The following is a 22210-nucleotide window of genomic DNA, read 5'->3' as shown; positions in this document are numbered from 1 at the left end:
AATACTTAATAATGACACTTGTAAAAAATTAATAATGTGTAAAATAAAAAAACATATTAGATTAGTTATCATGACATTTTTAATTGATGTCATCTTTTATATGGAGGGAAACAATTACTTTTCCCACATCGTAAAAAATCGTTAAAAAACTAAAAAATTTCACTATAAATAAGTGTGAGAATATTTGGGTTAGATAAATATTGGAGGAGGGAAAATAATTGTCTCCCTCCATATAAAAAATGACATCAATTAAAAATGTCAGGATAACTAATCTAATATGTTTTTTTATTCTCACATTTATTTTATCTAATTTTCCCTCCTCCTATATTTATCCAACCCAAATATTCCCACATTTGTTATTGTCACTATACATAATATACACGACACTTTTAGTTGTCATTATAAATGATTTTAACTGACATATAAATTTGTCATTATTACTATAATAACAAGACATTTATAAATGTATTTAAACATGAGTTTTCCTGACATTTAAAATTGTCATTATATGAATAATTAGTAACACGTATGAAGTTGTCATTAACATCTTATAATGACATTAAAAAATTTCAGTAAGTAAGTTTAAGACGACATTGGAATAGATGACATTTGTTGGAGGTGTCACTAAAACTTAAATGTCACTAAATATTGAATATGATGACATTTATGAATGTTACCATAAGCATTTATTCTTGTAGTGATCAAAACTAAACTTTGAGAAACCATGTACAGATAATTTTTAGGATATATTGTCCTTAAAAATTGCACGGGTATTATGAAAGCTCCGGATCGAGCACATCACAGCGACATCATGAATACGTATAACTGGAAACATACTTTAGTTGTTTCGTTACTTCAGATATAAAATTATTATATTATTTGCATGTTTTATTGGGAAAAAATCAATTAGCTGAATTGGAAATCGACAATATATATCTGGCAGTACAATTTATTAAAATATATAATAGATCATTTACATTGGAATTTTGTTACTTTAACATTTAATTTACTTTTGATCACTTCAAAAGTTCAACTAATATCTCTTTATTAACAAGAAACCAAAAGTTGTTTGCATGCTACAAACTAAAGACTAATGAACAAATTAAATGAAAAAATTAAAAAGAATAATAAAACAATTATAAATCTTGTCGACGGAATTAACTTAATCTGGCATCAACCACAAAACCCTCTGTTTGTCAAGCTTCGCCATTTGCTAAATTCAAGAAGACCTCAACCAAGATTTATGGAAGCCCAAGCTGGCCACGCACGGACGGCACGGCCACCAGCAAAGTGTTTTTCACTCAAAGGGCAACTGCCGCCGCTACCCTGACCAGGGATGTAAGTGCACGGAGAACCCGCAGATGGTGGCACCGGTCCTCGTGGAAGAGACGCGAGTAAGGTAGCTTGTTTCCTTAGCCTTTCCTCCAAGCCCAAAGGTCTCCCAGCATCTACTTGGTGTAAAGATGCCGCTATACAGAATAATATTTGAAGGATTACAAACACTTCTGTTTTGAATGAAACCATTTTTCTTGTGAATTTTGATCGCCAAATCAAGCAGTTTTCTATGTTTGTCGGAGCAAGAAAATATAAGGGAGTTGTTTGTTTGGTGGATATATTTATACCCGAATTCGAAGTTCAAACTTTTTTTGTTGAATCAATTTTCTATATATTTTTTAAAATTCTAGTTGACTTCGTCACTTGGACGAGGTAGTATTGGTTTGGTTGGCTACGCTTTTACCAATTTTATGCAACTGGTTGCGATTTGAACATTGTCAAAGACAATTAAAAATGCTTTTGTGAGCCATAATCTATATCTTTAGAATAAAAAGTTTGTGGAGGAATATTGTCGATCGATATTTACACCATAAATCATAGCTCCGAAGCTACAAGCCAATTGATAAGAGTGTAGAAATTATGTTTACCGAGACATATAATAGAATATATTCAAATGTACCATTTGAATTCTTACTTAGCTGACATCATGCTAATTGCTAGTTTGATTAACATGATCGTCATGCCTGACCTTATATATCTATCTATTACGACCGGGGAAAATATTTGATGTGGTCTGGATATCTATATATTATTTTATTTCTTTCTAATACATAAAAATTTTAGTAATAAAATTTTTTTTCCGATTGTAAATTATAGATAAATTCCGTTGTGGTCTGGTCTCTGGATATATATAAATTTACATTATTCATTAATTTTGACACACCATGGTGTGTGAAAAATTACTAATAATCAAGAAACACCTGTTGGTGCTTTGGACTCGGAACGTAGAAATCAAAGCTTTGAAATATAAAAAAGTCTTTAGCCCAATTCAAAGACACGGAATGTTTGAATATTGGATCGTTCTTATTTTTTAAATGGAGAGGAAAACATTGGAAAATAATTATAAAATTAATTAATCGTAAATTTTAACCACTTTGACTTTTTCTAGTATGGAACCTGCCCATTTCATCATTCAGGTAATATCATATGTTATTATATTTTATATAATACGTATCTTGGAGAACTTTTGACTAGTGAAAACAAGACCAAGGAATTTCATAACCATATACAAAATTTAAATATTAAAAAACCCTATTTTAATAAAGTTCACTAAGATATTAAACAATATTTATTTTATCAAAATTTAAGTGCAAAAAAAATTATTTTAATCCGATGAATTCACTTATAATTCAGAAAAGTAAAAATAAAAAAATTCTCTTATTTGAATAAATTTATCTAAAAGTATTACAAAATATTGGGAAACATGCCTTATAACAGTAACCATGTATATATACTATATAGCTCGTGTCTTAATAAATTACTCTTTTTTATTTTGGAAAACATAAAAGTTAATAGTTCTTTATAAACATTATTTATTTATTTATAAAATATTATACAGAAGTATTGCATATATAGACATAAATTATGCTTATATATTTAAAAGAGTACAGAGGTGAAATACAAAGACAATGTTTGCTTATTTTCCAGGAAAACATTATTAGAAAATGAAAATTCTCGAGGCCTTATTTTTCATTTTTTTAAAAAAAACATATATTTTTCCAGCTCATTTGTTTTCTTACACCTCAGTTTTTTCTATTTTCATTTTTTCGCACTACTAAAAAAATAACCGATTTTTATTCACAGCAGATTTCATTTAAAAAAAATATAACCATGCAGTTAAATAAAATTTAACGAAATATCCCGGAAGCCAATATTTATCGGGCTTTTGAAAAAACATTCGGCCCTTTAGCCCTCTTCGTTTTGGGCTCAGGACCAATTAGACAACGCCCTCTACTAATCGATTCTTATCCTCCATCCTGCTTCCAAAACCCTAGCGGCGGAGCTTCTTCTCATTTCAACAGCATCACACCAATTCCATCGGCAACCATGGTAACTAGTTTGTTCCATCTTCTACACTCTCGGGTACTCTCAATGTTCGTGAATTCGCTTATTATGTGTATGTGTTGTGTGTTGTGCAGGCTGACGTCGAGACAGAGGTGGCGGCCGGGCAGCCGAAGAAGAGGACGTTCAAGAAGTTTAGCTTCAGAGGTGTGGATCTGGATGCCCTCCTTGATATGTCCACTGACGAGCTCGTCAAACTCTTCAATGCTCGTGCCAGAAGAAGGTATTATGGTTTTTCTTTTATTTTCGTTATCCTATTGATGTTTGATTATCTGTATTATATGATTTTTTAGTGAATCGTTGATTAATTGAAGAACTTGAATCGTACGGTATAACAGCTAAGGAATCTGTAATATCTTTTGTTGTCGTTAGTGGATGTTTAGTGTTTTTCTCGTTCGTGGTTTAACTTTGTGTATTAGTGCGAAGCTATAATTAGGTTGCTGCTGCTGCTGCTGCTGCTTTATGCTGCTCATGTATTTTTTATCTTGTCAGTTTTTTGTTTTATGAAGCTTTGTTCTTGTGAGCTGGTCCCTTTCATGACATCTTTTACGTTGTAACCACGAACAGTGTTCGACTAACCACGTTTGAGCTGTGTTATAATCTGTTACTGCATTGATTTGTTGTGGATGATTTCAACTGAAGAGTGTGTTTCCCTTTAAAATTTGTTTCTTTATCACCGCTTGTGTTTGGATGCATGTATTGTGAAATTATACTTTGGTTATGTTTATTTCAGCACATTTTATTTGCCATTTAAGATTTGATCCATTCTTACCTGAATGATGAAATGGGCAGGTTCCAGAGGGGTCTGAAGAGGAAGCCAATGGCTTTGATCAAGAAGCTGCGCAAGGCTGTAAGTATTCCAAATTTTTCAACTCATCATTATAATTCACCTTTTTATGCAATTTCTCGAGGTACGTTTTTCACTCAAGTTGTTAATCTTGTTTCACTCAAGCGTGTTTATACATAAGTTTTCCACTTGATCCACTCACATCACTGAATTTTTGTGCCTCTAGCAGTTTCTGGATTGCAAAATCTATTTATTTTTGATTAAATTGGAATAAATAGTTTTCCTACCATTCATTCTGTGCTTGCACACTCGTGGTTATGTTGAACTGATGTGACCATATGGTATTTGTTTAGAAACGTGAGGCCCCACCAGGTGAGAAACCAGCTCTTGTTCGAACCCACCTGCGAAACATGATCATCGTTCCTGAGATGATTGGAAGTGTCCTTGGTGTCTACAATGGCAAAACCTTTAACCCAGTTGAAATCAAACCCGAAATGATTGGCCACTATCTTGCTGAGTTCTCGATCTCATACAAGCCAGTCAAGCACGGAAGACCTGGTATTGGTGCTACACACTCTTCAAGGTTTATTCCTCTCAAGTAAAAAAATTCTGCCCTCAAATCAAGAAGACATGTTATGTTGTGGCCAACTCTTCCTCCCTATTCCCGCCACTTGATTATTCTAACCTGCAATCCAAGGAGGGATATGTAGGGGAACGAATGTGATTGTGTTTCTGAATTTTTGTTTCTCTTTAGTGTTTTGTCGAAGCTGTTCGAGTGTTAGTTGAGACTTGTGACTTCTACATCTGAATTCCCGTCTGTTGAAAATTGGTCTCGGATAATTTTGAAAAAGAGCTTTGAATTTGATATTTTTTTCTAAAAGAAAATTCGATAATATTTCGCATGTTATTTTACATTTCTATTATTTCAGGAGGGTTCCTGATGTTTTTGGCATTCATTATATTTTCTTTAAAAAAAAATTAGAAGCAAACTAGAAAATAACGAGTGTTCTGTTTTGTGTTCGCGGTTTTTGTTTATAACTTGTCACATAATTGCATGTCTGTTATAATTAATCTTTTATATGTTATTATTGTTTCACCCTTTTTATCCTAAATCATTTAACATGGATCTATTTATTAGAGCATCCGCATTGGTGGGTGTTATAACACCTACCACCTCATCAACATTAACACATCTATTCTCTCATATTCATTTTAACATTCAAACTCATTATTTGTGGGTCCCGCTGTTCACTCATTCATCTTACTCTTATTTTACATTATATAAATTCAATTTCAAATATTTTAAGAAATTTAAATTATTATTATTTTATATTAATAATAATTTGTTTTTATATATTCAATACGTAAAATAATTTAATTTTATGAGTGTCATTTACTTAAAATTAAAAATTTATTATAAACCTAAAATAAAACGGTACAACATATAAAATTGAAGAGCCTCGCATGCCCGGCTTCACGATTTCTTTTGATGAACCTTCTTCTTCGCCGCATCACGTTATTACTTTGACATGATTCAACTATTTGTCAATTTTGTTGAAGTATCAATGACATTAGCTCTTTTCCCGGATCATAATCTTCGTCATCAACTTCAACTTGGACTTCGTTTTCACTTGTTGAGCTAGAGGTTGAACTACTGGAATATTGAGACATTTTGGAGTAAACAAATTTAAGTGTATAGTTTTGCCAAATTGTATGTTTGTAGAATAAAGAATTGTATAGTACAAGGTGTCTATTTATATTGAAATTTGCAACGGCTATATTCCAACGACTACTTTGCAACGGCTATTTTGCAACGGTTATATTCACCAACGGATACTTTAAACCAATACATAAAATAAGTAACAACGTTCAGCGACGGTTTTTGAAAATCCGTCGCAATTAGCGACGGTTTTCAAAACCGTCGTTAAATGTCCAATTTTTTTGGGCGTTAAAATAATTCAAAACACGTGGGGCCCGCATGTCAGCAAATCGACGACGGTTTCTATAAAGCAGTCGCTAATAGCGACGGTTTTTTCAAAAACTGTCGCTAAGTATGCAATTTTTTTAAAAAATAAACTGACACATGGGCGTTCATACATATGAACGCCCCACACTCTCTCATGTGAGTGGGCATTATAACGCCCACTCACGTTGGAGAGTGGGTGTTAAAGGGGTGTTATAACATCCCTTTTAATACCCAATGTGTGTGCCCTTATTTGATTTTTTTGGTTATCATCGAAAATTTAAAAAAGGATTGTTCTTTTAATATAACGCCCACTCACATGAGAGAGTGGATGTTAAAGGGGTGTTATAACATCCCTTTTAACACCCAATGTGTGTGCCCTTATTTGATTTTTTTGGTTATCATCGAAAATTTAAAAAAGGATTGTTCTTTTAATATAGTTTAAAATTATGCTGGTATGTGAAAAGTCATTGTTTTTGTTTATTTATATTTTATTACTATATTTACCCATTTTAATTTTATAAATAATATAAAATAAGGGCAAATTTCAAAAAAATACATTTATACATCTTTGGTTTAAGATTCAGTACCTAGATGATTTTTTTTACAAATCAATACCTGACAACTCTACAAACTTAGTTTTAGCTCCCTACAAAGATAAATTTACATTTTGGCCCTTTTATTATTTAAATATTTAAATAAATATATAATTTTATCCACCAAATTAATTGTGTGTTTTCCATCTACCAAAATATTAGTACCTATTATGGGGTTTCAGATACTTGATTTTGTTATTTGAATACTCCAAATGTGTAAAAAAAAAATACTATATTTTCGAACAATAACAATAAATTCAGTCATTGTTGGTTTTAATTAAAAATGCATTATGATGACTTATTTATGTCATTTTATTTTTTAAAAAATATAGTTGTTCACTCGTCGTGAAATAAGATTAAGTACTTATTTTGACATATAAAGTATCTATTTTGAAGTTCCAGATACTTGATTTGACTCTTTAAATACTCCGAATGTGTAAGAAAATACGAAGATCACCATAAATTCAGTCATTGTTTGTCTTTTCATGAAAGATGTATTTGGATGATATATTCATCTCATTTAATATTTTTTTGTAAAAAAAATTAAATTCCCAACTAAGCATGTACATTTTAAAATACTTAGTTTTACTTGAGAAATACATATTTTGAGTTTGCAAATACTTGCATTTCGTAAATGAGATACTCACAATATGTATTAAAATATTGGATATTCGAATAGACAACGTAAATTCACCAAGTATTGGTATTTCAATAGAAAATGCATTTGGATAACATATTCATCTCATTTAATATATTTTTTTGTAAAAAAAAACAATTTCTCAAATAAGCATGAAAATTTTAAAGTACTTAATTTTACTTGAGAAGTACCTAGTTTGAGTTGGCAAATACTTGATTTCGTAAATGAGATACTCACTGTATTAAAATATTATATATTTGAATAGGCAACGTAAGTTCTCCAAGTGTTGATATTTCCATGGAATATGCATTTGGATGAGAAGTACCTAATTTGAGTTTGTAAATATTTGATTTGATATAGGAGATACTCATAGTATGTCATAGAATACTGGATATTCAAATATGCAACGTAAGTTCACCAAGTGTTGACTTTTCACGGAAGATGCATTTGGATGACATATTCATCTCATTTAATATATTTTTGTAAAAAAAAACAAATTCTAAAATAATCATGAACATTTTAAAGTACTTAGTTTTACTTGAGAAGTACCTAATTTGAGTTGGCAAATACTTGATTTCGTAAATGAGATACTCACAATATGTAATAAAATACTGGATATTCGAATAGACAATGTAAATTTTCCAAGTGTTGGTATTTTCATGGAATATGCATTTGGATGAAAAGTACATAATTTGAGTTTACAAATACTCGATTTGGTACAAGAGATACTCATAATATGTAATAGATTACTGGATATTCGAATATCCAACGTAAGTTCACCGAGTGTTTGCTTTCCACGAAAGATTCGTTTGGATGACATATTTATCTTATTTAATATGTTTTTTTGTAAAAAACAAAATAAATTCTTAAATAAGCATGAAAATTTTAAAGTATTTAGTTTTACTTGAGAATTATATAATTTCATATTGAAAATACTTGATTTGCTACGTGAGATACTCATAATATGTAATAGAATACTGGATATTTGAATATGAAACGTAAGTTCACAAAGTGTTAGTCTTTCTATGAAATATGCATTTGGATGACATATTCATTTCATTTAATATTTTTTTGTAAAAAAAAATTTCTCAAATAAGCATGGATATTTAAAATTACTTAATTTTACTTGAGAAGTACCTAATTCCATATTGCAAATACTTGATTTGGTACACGAGATACTCATAATATGTAAATAGACTACATGATATTCGAATATGCAACGTAAGTTCACCAAGTATTGGTCTTTCCATGAAAGATGCATTTGGATTACATATTCATCTTATTTAATATTTTTTGGTAAAAAAAATTTAAAATAAGCATGAAAATTTTAAAGTACTTAGTTTTACTTGAGAAGTATCTAATTTGAGTTTGCAAATACTTGATTTCGTAAATGAGATACTCACAATATGCATTAAAAATACTGGATATTCGAATATGCAATATTTCCATGGAAAATTCATTAGGATACTTATTCATGTCATTTAAAAAAATAAACATAGTTCATTATTCATCATGGATTAATTGGGATATGCATTATGAACATAGTTTGTAAATGAGCTTGAAGTTTGCATTTGAAGCACATCTATCGATTTTTGGATTAATGATTTATAAAATATTCATCAATGTTGATTGACAATACTTTTGATATTCATTGAATGACTGATTTGACAATTATTCTTATTTGACATAATACTTATTAGTATTTTTTTCTTTATACTTATGAGTGTTAATTTATAATATCATTAATATTCATTCACAATACTTGTTGGTATTCATTAAATGACAAGGCAATACTTCATTTGATATCATCCTCATTAGTATTCATTCATAATATTTATTGGTAATCATTCATTATATGTATCAATATTCTTTCATTATACTTATTATCAAATTTGAGTTTTTAAATGATAAAATCAATTATCAGTTGAATCTAATTATGTAATATTTTTAACAATTTAGGTATCACATTTTTATTTCACGGATCTTATCATCAAAAGTCACTCAATATTGACTTCAAATTATATATTTTGACATCATCAAATAATCGAATTTGAGTATTTAAATGGTAAAATCAAGTATTTGTGGACTCGTATTAGGTATTATTTGTATTATTTTAGGTATCACATTTTTACTTCACGAATGTCATCATCAAAGACCACACAATATTAACTTCAAATTATATATTTTGACATCCCAAAATAGTTGGATATAAGTATTTAAAGAGTAAAATCAAGTATTCGCGAACTCGCATTAGATATTCTTTGTACCAACTTAGCTATCATATTTTAACTTCACCAATTTAGATACTCTTCGTATCAATGCATCTTCCATGGAAAGAACAACACTTGGTTAATTAACTTACGTTGCTTATTCGAATAGTCGGTATTTTAATACATATTGTGAGTATCTCATTCAAGATATCAATTATTTACAAACTCAAATTAGATATTTCTCAAGTAAAACTAAGTATTTTAAAATTTAAATACTAAGTTGGGAATTTGTTTTTTTTTTTTTACAAAAAAAATATTAAATGAGATTAATATGTCATCTAAATGCATCTTCCAAGGAAAATAAACATTTGGTGAGCTTACGTTGCATATTCGAATATCCAGTATTCTATTACATATTATGAGTATCTCATGTACCAAATCAAATATTTGCAATAACAAATTAGGTACTTATCAAATAAAATAAATACTTTAAAATTTACATGCTTAGTTGGAAATTTGTTTTTTCTTTTACAAAAAAAATATTAAATGAGATGAATATGTCATCCAAATGCTTATTCCATAGAAATATCAATATTTGGTGAACTGACGTTGTCAATTCGAATATCCAGTATTTTAATATATATTGTGAGTATCTCATTTACGAAATCAAATATTTGCAAACTCAAATTAGGTACTTCTCAAGTAAAAATAAGTACTTTAAAATTTTCATGTTTAGTTGAGAATTTGTTTTTTTTAAAAAAAATATTAAATGAGATGAATATGTAATCTAAATGTATCTTCCATAAAAATACCAACACTTGGTGAACTTACGTTTCTTATTCGAATATCCAGTATTTTAATACATATTGTGAGTATCTCATTTACGAAATCAAATTAAGTAATACTCATTTATGGAGTAAAATTAAGTATTGATATATCGAATTAGATACTTTTTATACTAATTTAGGTATCATATTTTAACTTCACAAATGACACATCAAAAGTAATTCAATATTACTTGAAACTATATTTTTTTATATCCAAAAATAATCAAAATTGGGTCTTAAAAGAGTAATCAAGTATATGCGAAATCAAATTAGGTACTATTTGTATCAATTTAGGTATCACGTTTTTTATTCACAAATCTCATCATCAAAGAACATTCAATATTATCTTCGAACTATATATTTTGACATACTCAATCGAATTTGAGTATTTAGAAGGTAAAATCAAGTATTTGTGGACTCGAATTATGTATTATTTGTATTAATTTAAGTATCACATTTTTACTTTACGAATTTCATCATCGATATCACTTAATATTAACTTCAAATTATATTTTGCCATCCTCAAATAATTGGATATGATTATTTACGAGGTAAAATAATTTATTTATAGATTCTAATTAGATACTCTTTGTACCAATTTAAGTATCACATTTTAACTTCACAAATGAAACAATCAAAAGTCATTTAATATTACTTGAAACTTAAGTATTTTCTTATACATTTGAGGGTTTAAAGAGAAGACTTGCAAAGATGCTAGCTGCGTTATATATTTAACCAGTTTTGTTGCATCAAGTCTTTGGATCTATCTTAAATTATCATGCATATGTATCTATTTTTAGTTTTATGGAGCTAAATTTTTTGTCATCAGTTACTACGAATAAATTTCTGCTGCCTTCGTGTGATTGCTTCAGAAATAGAGCAAGACTGAATCTTTCTTATATTCCTTTTTTACATATAATTGGGTTTGTTGTTTTGTCATCTTCTGGATTTCACCTGTCTATATTTACTTCATTTAGCTGGGCTTCATTTGTGTGTGTGTGTGTGTGTTTTTTTTTTTACCCTTATTTTTTCTGATTGTGCGCTCGCCACTGTGTTTGTGTGTGTTTTCTGGGGTTTTATGCCCCTTTATTTAGGCTTTTTCTGCTCTTCATCTTTATATTTCATTATAATTATTGTTATTATTATTATTTTATGTTCTCCATTTTCTGTTTCTTTCTTGTTTTGTTGTTTTTTGGTATTTAAAAAGTTTTAATATGACTTTTGCTCCGTTTTCTTATTTCCACTAGCACACTAAATATCTTCTCTCTTTGTTTTTTCAGGGAGCACATTTCACCCATACGAAATATACCCTTCATGCATTGGCCAAGATTCTTGCAAAATCGGCCAAACAGGCCAACTTCGAGCATTGGTTGATGCTATGAATTCAGGAAAGTTCGTTAACGTGTTTCCCATCAGTTTCATGGATGCATGAGATGGTATGCGGCTTCAGGTAATCTTGATGAGGCGTGTGGGAGGAATGGAGAGCCACCTTAGATAAGCAATCCTAGTACTGAGTCATATAATCTTGTAATTAAACTTCTGTTGAGAAGGGTTTGGATTCAGAGGCTGTGATGCTGTTATGTAGGATGATTGAGGAAGGGGCGCTTCGTAATTGCAGAACATAAACAGTTATCGTAGAGCACCTAGTTAGGTTTGGGTATTTAGATTCAGCATTTAAGATTTTTCAGATACTGCTGCCGATGAGGCGTACTTTAAAGCAGTATTCTACTCTGGTGGGGGTTTTCACTCGCACCAACCAGTTAGAAACTGCCAAGATTTTGCTTCACGAGATGCAAGCTGATGGTATATTGCCTAACCGAGCAGTGGTATTGTCTTTGCAGAAGGAGTCTGGCTATGTTGATGACAAGGAGGAATAACTTCGAGAAATGATTCCAGATGAGAGGATTAAAAGCATAGGTTATTCAGTATTTAGTCATGAGGATGATATTGATGATGAGGATGAGGGTTCTGGTAGTGTTAATCAGGACAAGATGGCTGAATTTCAATTGAAACCATGGTTGGACCCAGCTGCTTTGGCGAGTGCCTTGCAGCAATGGGGCTCTGAAGAGGTGTCTGTATTGCAAGATGCAAACTTTGTGGACTAATTGATTTGTCTGCAAGTTAATCAGAAATTAATTCACCTGAAACAGCGTGGCCATTCTTCTGTTGGGTTGCTCATCAGCCTGGATATGTTCACGATGTTTACACGATATCGAGGATGATTGCGAACTTGGCTCGCCATGGTTGTGTCCAACTGGTTGATCAACTCTTGTTTAAGATGAAAAAGGAGGGTATGAGATTGTCGTTCAGCACAATTAGATTAGTTATTGATTTCTATGGGTTTTCCAGAAAGGGTGATACTGGTTTAAACATTTTCTACAATGCTGAGACCATTTGTGATCCTTTGTCACAAAACAGTCAGCTGGTTCTTTGTTCATCTGAGGACATTGGCAAAGTATCAGATGAACACTGAAGCCATGGATGTAATTGAGGAGATGATTATGCATGGGATATCCCAGATTTACAGACCTTTTCTGGGTTGATGCATCATTATGCACTTGAAGGAGACATTAAGAGAGTGCAACGGCTTTTTGGGATGGTACGACGGAGGAGTGACTTGGAGCCTGAAGCTCACATGTACATGATTCTCATATGTGCTTATTGCAATGTGGAAGAGCTATTCTCGCTTTGAGGGCTTTTGGGGACATGAGGAATTCCGGATTTATGACTGATGCTGCTGCCGAAGAAATGCTTGTAAAGAGTTTACGGAAGGTAGGAAAGCTCATGAGACGTTATTCTTGGTTCTAAAAGATGACGGGAGAATTAGTCCACAATCTTTTAGCTGGGTAGCACCATTCTCTGCTCCATATAAATGCTATGAAAATTTCCTAATCTGTGAAAGACCAGTTTTGTTGTAAAGATAAGTGATGTTCTCCCTGCCATTGTTAATGAATAATGGATGACACCAAAATATATCAGAAGTATGTTCGTTTGATCCTCTGGCAAGAAAACAAACTTGATGTCGAATATTAACAATTTCACCTTGACCTTGCACAATAATATCATCTAATGAGTTGTTTTAGGTACGAAATTTCTGTTTCTTGAACACACCCTGCCGTCTGCACCTGGTTTTTTATATTCAACTAATCTTGCAGGCTTCCAAATAAGAAGTGAAGGCAGTTGTGTCAAGTTTGGTGTGTGCTATCAAGTCATCAGATAAAGAAACAGGAAGAAGATTTGCAGCCAAATGGTACGTAAGGAGTCGATTTAGGGGAAATTCGTTAGTATGAGGAAAGGAATGCTTCCTGCCTCGTCAACTTATTTTGTAATTGAAAATTGAGGCGGTTCTTCTAACTTAATTCAACTAATATATTCTTAAACCTAAAATGGCATAAGTTTTTAACATATATTGAGTTTTTTTTTTTTTTTTTTGAAATAATTTGATTAAACTTTCTTTCACTTTCTTTCAAATTAAATGCTATGAAAATAGTCGAAATTAAACAGAACCCTTTCAATGTTGGCTTGAACTTCCAACACATGGAAAAACAGTGAGGGCAAGTTTCTGAGGGTTCAAAGAGGGGTCTTGCAGAGATTACATTGATAGGCATAGCTCGCTATGTTATTCTTCTAACCAGGTTTCTTTGACACATTAAGAAACTTCTTTCTCATGTATATATGGAGCTAAAATTTATTTTCATCATTTTTTCATTCTCTATTTATTTTTTCTTTTATCATCACTTCATCTTTATTATTCTGTAGTTTGTTGGGTATTCAAAGCCCTTTAGTTTGAATTCTTCCGTTGATTTGGTCGAATTACAAAATGGATAACTACGTATTATGTAACCATATGGCTTGATGAGAATTCTGAATTTTCTCCCACATGTTCTACACATGGTAGGTGATATCCGTTTCTAAAATCTCAATTGTCATGGAATGTCGTGATTCGGGCTGAGAATCTGGACTCCAAAGGTATGATGCATGCTTCAAAGGGCCATTCTGATTCAGTTCATGAATGACTTTTCCATCAAGAAGGCGTCTAAAGACCTCGGTTATTTCATTGCTCTGACAACTATAAGACCAAATCGGACAGGGAATCGCTAGGCAGCACTCTGGTGATTTCATATTTCCATTCCACTTCAGCTGCATAACCTTCAAGATGTTCCCCGGAGAGGTCTTGGAAGGCACTATGCACAAAATCATGAAACACAGTGTTTACTTGCAGCGCCGGCTGACCGAAAAAGTATACACGTCTCACCAAAAAATGGGTGGTTTCGAGTACATCCCTGGGGAGAATCCTTTCTTCAGAAATGAGGAGTGATCAAGCTTGAAAAAGGCGTGGTGGTCCTATTTGTGGTGCTGTTGTTAGCTCGCATGGGTGATTATCTTGGACCCATTTCTTAAGATGTCACTTCTCTTCTATACACCTTACTAGGCGAGCAGTTTTTTTTTTTTTTCTTTGATAAATTTTGTATGTGTGAGTGCAAAAAATTATTCGCAGAATACGTATCGCAACCCGGATCCTCCATTGTGCACAACACTGGATTCATTTTGATCCTTCCCACCACCCCCAAGTCTTGGTTTCGCCGCTTGTGGTTGCCATTAAATGTGTTCTGGTTAACATTGTTTATTCTGAAGGTCGAACTCTTTAATTTCTCGCGTACCTGCTGAAATTGATAACTCCTAATTTAATTGGGATTGAGAATATAAAGTTTCAAACAAGCTGCATCCAATTATTCTATTTGTAGATTGAAAAAGCCAAGATGCTCACTCTCGGTCTCCGCTGTCTTTTTCCACTTTACGCCCTTTACCTTTTCTACCTTAGATTCTCCAGCTATAAAGGTGTTTCCAACCATCATCCTATATATCAGTTTTCATATTAATATAATATAATGTATGTGTATCAAATATGAGATATTTGGGCATAAATATACAATGAATGGATTTTTTTTTCTGATTTTATTTTATTGCCTATGGTTTAAGAGTGATAATAAATGAGTTTATTTGACAATTAAAACTAATGATTGGTTCCAATAATACTCTACACATCTAAATTGTGCCAAAAAGAAAATTAAAATTTTAACTAGCCCATCACTTTAACCCCAATATTTTCTTTGGAGTGAATCGGGAGAAATTAAATTGTAATAATCCCGATACCCTTTTGACCTCAAATCTTCTAAAAAATCGAACCAAAGCGAACTTCGAATCCCAACACACTACACACTGAGCAAAAGGCCAGATCTCTCTCGCTCTTTTCATCTATCATTGACGCATGTCGCCTTAATATTGGAGTATCGTACTTTTTTTACATATAATGCATGCTTCTCGATTCCTATTGGCCTCTGGTGATTTCTCTGTCACAGGTTTTGTGAATTGTTATTTCTTTATTGTGGATTTGGTTCAACTTTGAATTTTTATTACCAAGATGCAATTTTCAGCTGTTTTAATTCTTAATTGCTACACGATTGCTGTAAAGAAATTAATTTTATGTGTATGCCGTATTCGAATCATGTTTATGTGTGAATATGTGTTTCATTAGTATCGTTTTTAAGAAAATCTTTTATTACCATTATTATTTTTTGGTACTTGAAGAGTTGATAGGCAATATGATAGTTATATCATATTTCATTTTGTTTTTTTTTTAGCGTTGATGTTCTATGTATTTCTAAGAATATGTTTTGAAGTTTATGACTTTTTTTTGGAGCTTCTCCTGTAGTTTTTGTTTTTGTTCCTAAACTTAATATTCAGTATTTGTTTGATTTTATGGTTGCCTGAATATGATATTAGTTAAGAATTAAGAAGTGAAGAAAAATTATGAAAATGAACATCAGAATAAATGTCACTAGAAGTTTATATTTGCGATTGTTTGCTGATCTTCTTTTTTTTTTTAATGTTAATCTTTGAATTCAAGTGTTTAAGGTGAGATAAATAAGGGCGAGGACCATTTTCTCACATGACTTTGGTTATTTTTATTGCAGCTGCTCAAAGTTCAAGTGGGGCTAAATTTTGTGGTGGTTGGTTTTGATTTCTCATATGGTTCATCAGGATCAATATATTTATGTGAATTTTTAGTGGAGTTCAAATCTTAGAGAGAAGATGCAAAAGGATTCCGGTTCTGGTGGTCCCTCAACAACTAGCATGTCTACGGCAAGACGTCGGCGAAGAGGTTCAAATGAGGTCTGTGATCTTTTTGGGAATCAGTTTTTTGCACCGTGCTGAATTATGTTAAATAGATATCGTGAGATAGTTGTTTGTTTTATTTTATCCTCTTGCTGAATCTGATAAGATTACCTGTATTTATATTTATTTGTCTTCTCCTTTCTAAAATTCCAGGTCCCTCCAGAAGTTGATAAAGAAAATGGAAGCCATCTACTTGTTAATGATAATAACAAGTACAAGTCGATGTTAATCCGCACATACTCTTCTGTCTGGATGATTGGAGGATTTGTCTTTGTAATATATATGGGCCACCTTTATATCTGGGCCATGGTCGTGGTTATACAAATATTTATGGCAAAGGAGCTATTCCATTTACTTAGAAGAGCACATGAAGACAGACGCCTTCCTGGTTTCAGGCTCTTAAATTGGTGGGTTGTTCCAGATCTGTTTGTCTTCAAGATCTTCTTTCTTCCTCAGGATATCATTTCATTATTAAAACCGTGCAAGCTAATGTCACCATAACTTGGAGTTATTGACACCATTTTGGTAGTTTTTCTTAAATTATTGCTTCAAGAAGGATTCTCCAAATTTAATTTTCTGTAAGCTTTTTATCAGAGAAGGAAATCCTGAAGGTTTTGCTGTATATTTTTTCAATTCCAGTCCAGGCACCTTATTAGTGCCCATGCTTTTAATTACCTCAAATTCTCTTAATGTGTGTTTGGATCCAATTTCATCACTTGCTAAATCAGTATCCTTTTTTTTTGTGCTGCCTTACTTTTATTTTCCTCGTGGACTGACATTTATTTTGTAATTAACAAAGCTTTTCTGCAGTTATATTATGGATTTTCCTAGTGTTTAAAGTTACTCTGTTTTCAGGTACTTCTTCTTCACTGCAATGCTATATTTTTATGGCCGGATTCTGAGTCAAAGGCTTGTGAATACTGTCACTACAGACAAAGTTTTGTATAAGCTCGTCAGCAGATTTATTAAGTATCATATGGTCACCTGCTATTTTTTGTATATTGCTGGTTGGTACAAACTTGACCTTGCACTCTACTGTTGTATGATCTGATATATCTAATTAGTTTATTCTTCTAATATATTAAATTTTGCTTGTGTGCCCATCAAATTGATTTTTTTTTTTTTGTAATTATATTCAGAACATGTGTCATTTCAGCCGTGATGACAGACTGCTTTTAGCTGTCAATATGAAACTAAATTTTTTTTCTTTTGTGACATCAGGTTTCATGTGGTTCATTCTCACTCTAAAGAAAAAGATGTACAAGTATCAATTTGGCCAATATGCTTGGACACACATGATTTTGATTGTGGTTTTCACTCAGTCGGCTTTTACAGTGGCAAATATTTTTGAAGGAATTTTCTGGTAACACAACTTCAGTTTTCATATAATCTTGTTTACAGTTGAACGCCATGGATGATAATTACTGGTCGATGGTTTTCTCTCATTAGACATAATGATTTGTGTTGTTATAATGACTCCGATCGATTTCAGCCAGATCAAGTATTATGTACTTTACTATATTTCAGTTGTCTCGCTCAGTTAATAAAATCTTTTTAGAAACGTCTTGGTTTATGAGTCGTTTAGTACAAACTCATTTTTGTATGCTTGATCTTTTACGTCTTGAGGACTTCCATATTTTTGTAGCTCAGATACTTGGATTCCGAGCCTTATAAATACCATATACTAATTAACAGACACAATTTTGCTGATTAAATTAACTTCTATAAAAAATTTCCAACACAATTGACATCAATGCAGGTTCCTTCTTCCAGCATCCCTTATTGTTATCAACGATATCGGTGCTTACTTTTTTGGTTTCTTCTTCGGGAGAACTCCTTTGATCAAGTTGTCACCGAAGAAAACATGGGAGGGCTTCATTGGGGCATCTTTTACCACCATGATCTCTGCTTTTGTGGTAGGAAATCATCCAGTTATTTAGAGACAATTGAGATTATGGAAAATCTTTGATATAGTGATGGAGCTTTTATGGAGTATTTTGCTATACGGGTCAATCTTGGCCTGTCATTTTTTAAATTTTGTGGTTATAAATTTAGTTAAATTTGAAATTGGTTTCAGCTTGCAAACTTATTGGGCCGCTTTCAGTGGTTGACGTGCCCTAGAAAGGTTGTTTCTGGCTTACATCCGATCTTCTGTAATTTCAAACTTTACTCATCAGTTTTCTAGAAGTTTAAACTTTGTATTGACTGAATGGTGCAGGATTTATCAACTGGCTGGCTTCATTGCGATCCAGGTTCATTGTTTACACCTGAAGATTTTACTATCCCGGAGTGGTTTCCTGAATGGGTAAGTTTATGTCTGATTTTGGTATAAATCTAGTGACCTGGGAGAAATCGTCCCTCTTGCAGTTAACAATGGCTCATGTCAAACTTCTTGTAAATTGCTGGCTGCCAGTGTCCTTTAATTGAATCAGTTCGCTATCTTTTACCATTTTGTTTTTATTTTATTTTATATCCTTCCAATTTTAGATGTGAAAGGTGAATATGATACTAATGAGCTGCTACACACGTCAATTATTTCCAGTTTCCTTGGAGAGAGATTTCAATTTTTCCTGTACAGTGGCATGCACTTTGTCTCGGTCTTTTTGCGTCGATTATAGCACCATTTGGTGGATTTTTTGCGAGTGGCTTTAAAAGGGCTTTCAAGATCAAGGTTTGATAAATGTGGAACATTCCTTTTCTAAATGCTCAAATTTGTAATGTACCCGATCTTTTTATATATATTTTCTCCGTCACAGGATTTTGGTGATAGCATTCCTGGCCATGGTGGGATCACAGATAGGATGGATTGCCAGGTAAGCTAAGCTTAAGACAAATTACTGATATTATCACAAAAACTGACGGTTGCTTTACACAAGTATGCATCACCACTATGTAGGCTTGCTTTTACTGTTGCATTGGTACTTTTATTTTCCCTTGTACCAAGGGGAATGTATTAGAGCTTAAGTTTGATCCATTTCACTATCTTTTTTATGTCATGTATTCACCCTTGGAAACCTTATCCATCCTTTTCTAAAATTTATAGGAAGTCTTCTACCAGATTTTATGCACACTTAGTCATGCATGTGCACATTCTACCTGGCCTGGAACTTTTATGTGTTTCTGTGTTCATGTATTCATTTAATTATTTTGACCATCTTACGGGATAGGAGGGGACAAAATGATTATAGTAACAATTAAAAGCCAGTCCAGTCACATACATCTGTTTCTTTGCATTTAGATGTAAAAATGTTTCATTCTTATCTCTTATGATGGGCTGGAAAGTTCTTAATGCCCTGTAACTTAGGAAGATGGTAACTTAGGAAGATGGTGACTTCTTGTTCACCTTTTCCTTGATATGGTACCTCTTTACAGAACTAGGATTTGTAGTGCTGCATTTTTATCACTTCTTGGCTTCTTGCCATGACATTGTATTGCTTTGTCAGAAACTAACGACGTTGGTCCTATCACACCGCACCTTGGTTCCATGTGCCCATGCAAGCGAGATTTAGACTCTGCTAGCATCCACTGGTGCATTCTTTCCTGCTCCATAAAAATAATTAGCCTAAGTTAGTAGAACTCATTGTGTAACATTTTCAATTTCTTCTCATAAACCGACGGACAGTGATGCTACTAAATGAGAAATAGTTCAACATTTTACTTTCTCTTCTGGCCTGTAATTCACTGAATCATAGCATTTTACCAAATTTTGTTTGTTCTGTGGTTAATACTCACCTACGTGCAGATGGTGATGGCTGTCTTTGCATATATTTATCTCCACTCATTTGTTGTGCCTCAAAGTCTATCAATTGAGATGATAATGGACCAGGTAAAAATATCAGCAACCATTCATCATGTGTCTAATAATTCATGCATTATGATTATGAGAAATGTTTTCGATTTGGTGTAGATATTGATGAACCTTACATTTGAGGAACAGCAAGCTCTGTACACAAAGCTTGGGTGCATCATCATGGAGAAGCAGTATGGAGAATCCTGAATATGATGAAACAAGTGAACCAATGCAAATTGTGGTGTTGTTTCTTGTGCTGGCCCTGTACATTCCTTTCCTTTTATTATTATGATAAGTTTTGATACTACTTTGCTGCAGGGATTTACAAGTGTTGTTTCTTTGTCGCCTCTGTAAAGTGGGTGAGTGAGTGAGTTAGAAATACCACATTCTCACTTTTTATAACGAGATGTATTTTTCCATTTATCTATGGAATTGGGGATATCTGAAATTAAATCATTGAAGAAAGATTGAGCCGGTTCATTTTTAGTCTGGGGACACGAGAGTCTGTCAGCTCTCAACAAAAACTGAAATTTATCAAATCCATGGAAGAATTTTTACGGAATTTGATTTCGTCAGAAAATATATGTGATCTGATGATCTATGAAACTTAAGATAATTATTAGAAGGTCATTATTTATAATTCAACAGTTCATTATTTATGGTTACTTCAGGAACTATCTCATTATCATGGTGGTGGTGATATGGTCAGTAGTTTTATATATAATATCCTTATATAATTTGAAACATATTTTTAGAAACACTCCAAAAGTCTTGTCATGTGTTTTAAGTTGAAGCCCAGTGTTAAAAAAAATTGGCAATTAAAAAAAGTCCAATTTTCTGTACAATTATTGGGACCCGAATGAACTGTGATACACAGATCAAATTACAGTTTCAGTCAAAATTTTCTCATATTGTATTTAATTTATTTATTATTCGCATTCCAGTGTCACCGACTCACCGTACTCTCCCCAGATTTTACAAACGAAATTTCCAAGAATTCCAAATGTCATCCCCGCCTGGCGCCACCACCTCTGCCGCCGGGTTACGCCCATGGGGACAATTCCTAGACCCATCTTCTCTCAGCATCCCCATCTCCCTCTCCGAATCCTCCTATCGCCTCACTCAAAATCTCCGTATCTTCCTTCCGAACTACGCTCTGCTCACTCTCGTCATCTTCCTCCTGGCCCTCATCACCCACCCCCTCAACCTGATTCTCTTCCTGTGCATCTTTGCCGCCTGGACATACTTGGTTATCTTTCGCGACGAGTCTTTAACTCTTCTTGGATACGATATTGACCAAAAAATAGTTGTGGGTTTTCTTGCCGTACTGACATTAGGTGCTTTGTTCTGGACTAAAGCTTGGTTAAGTCTGTTCCTTGCTTTGATAATTGGGGCTTTGGTGATTTTTATTCACGCTATATTGAAGGCGCCTGAGGATTCTTTGGAGTATTCGCCATATGGATCGTTGCTTAATGTCGTGGATGTTAGAGAAAATGCTGACCAATCTTTATTTTAATATAATTTAATGTTTCATGGTTTGTTATTTCTTTATCTGTATACCCATGTGAACAACATAGATAAAGACCTTGATTATACTTTAATACAAATGAATCGTAATTCGATGTTGAAACTCATTTGTAAACACTATATTATCTAAATCTGTTCCTAGTCGATTCAGCCACCTAAAACATGGATAAAAGTCGTTTGAGCTCGAGACTAGTATCTGTGATGTTGTGTACCGCGTTTCTTGGTAAGGGCATGTAGATGTCCAAACATACAGATAGGTAGTTATATGATGATTATACCGAACAACCCTCCCTCGGACTT

General features: G+C 32.7%; 3 protein-coding genes and 1 pseudogene across 3 annotated transcripts; all 4 read left to right on the top strand.

Annotated features, from left to right (window-relative positions):
* The first annotated feature begins 3231 nt into the window (after nucleotides 1-3231).
* Nucleotides 3232-5074, top strand: LOC142542170 (small ribosomal subunit protein uS19-like). The gene is made up of 4 exons (XM_075648658.1): nucleotides 3232-3384; nucleotides 3474-3619; nucleotides 4189-4246; nucleotides 4537-5074. Exons 1-4 carry the CDS (start codon nucleotides 3382-3384, stop codon nucleotides 4783-4785), a joined length of 456 nt encoding a protein of 151 aa, XP_075504773.1. The 5' UTR covers nucleotides 3232-3381; the 3' UTR covers nucleotides 4786-5074.
* Nucleotides 5075-6266: 1192 nt separating this feature from the next.
* LOC142541306 (pentatricopeptide repeat-containing protein At5g66631-like) lies at nucleotides 6267-15034 on the top strand (annotated as a pseudogene).
* Nucleotides 15035-15524: 490 nt separating this feature from the next.
* Nucleotides 15525-20806, top strand: LOC142542166 (phosphatidate cytidylyltransferase 1-like). Its single transcript, XM_075648655.1, has 12 exons — nucleotides 15525-15776; nucleotides 16392-16590; nucleotides 16747-17000; nucleotides 17449-17600; nucleotides 17815-17956; nucleotides 18353-18509; nucleotides 18671-18718; nucleotides 18812-18898; nucleotides 19136-19264; nucleotides 19350-19406; nucleotides 20336-20419; nucleotides 20501-20806. The coding sequence occupies exons 2-12, from the start codon at nucleotides 16510-16512 to the stop codon at nucleotides 20588-20590; spliced, it is 1281 nt and encodes a 426-aa protein (XP_075504770.1). The 5' UTR covers nucleotides 15525-15776; nucleotides 16392-16509; the 3' UTR covers nucleotides 20591-20806.
* Nucleotides 20807-21242: 436 nt separating this feature from the next.
* On the top strand, nucleotides 21243-21914 carry LOC142542167 (PRA1 family protein D-like). Its single transcript, XM_075648656.1, has one exon. It carries the CDS (start codon nucleotides 21243-21245, stop codon nucleotides 21897-21899), a length of 657 nt encoding a protein of 218 aa, XP_075504771.1. The 3' UTR covers nucleotides 21900-21914.
* Nucleotides 21915-22210: the final 296 nt, after the last annotated feature.

The sequence above is a fragment of the Primulina tabacum genome, chromosome 4 (assembly GCF_025594145.1).
Source record: "Primulina tabacum isolate GXHZ01 chromosome 4, ASM2559414v2, whole genome shotgun sequence".
NCBI lineage: Eukaryota > Viridiplantae > Streptophyta > Magnoliopsida > Lamiales > Gesneriaceae > Primulina > Primulina tabacum.
Note: the sequence above shows the minus strand (reverse complement) of the source record. Positions and strands in the feature narration are given on the sequence as shown.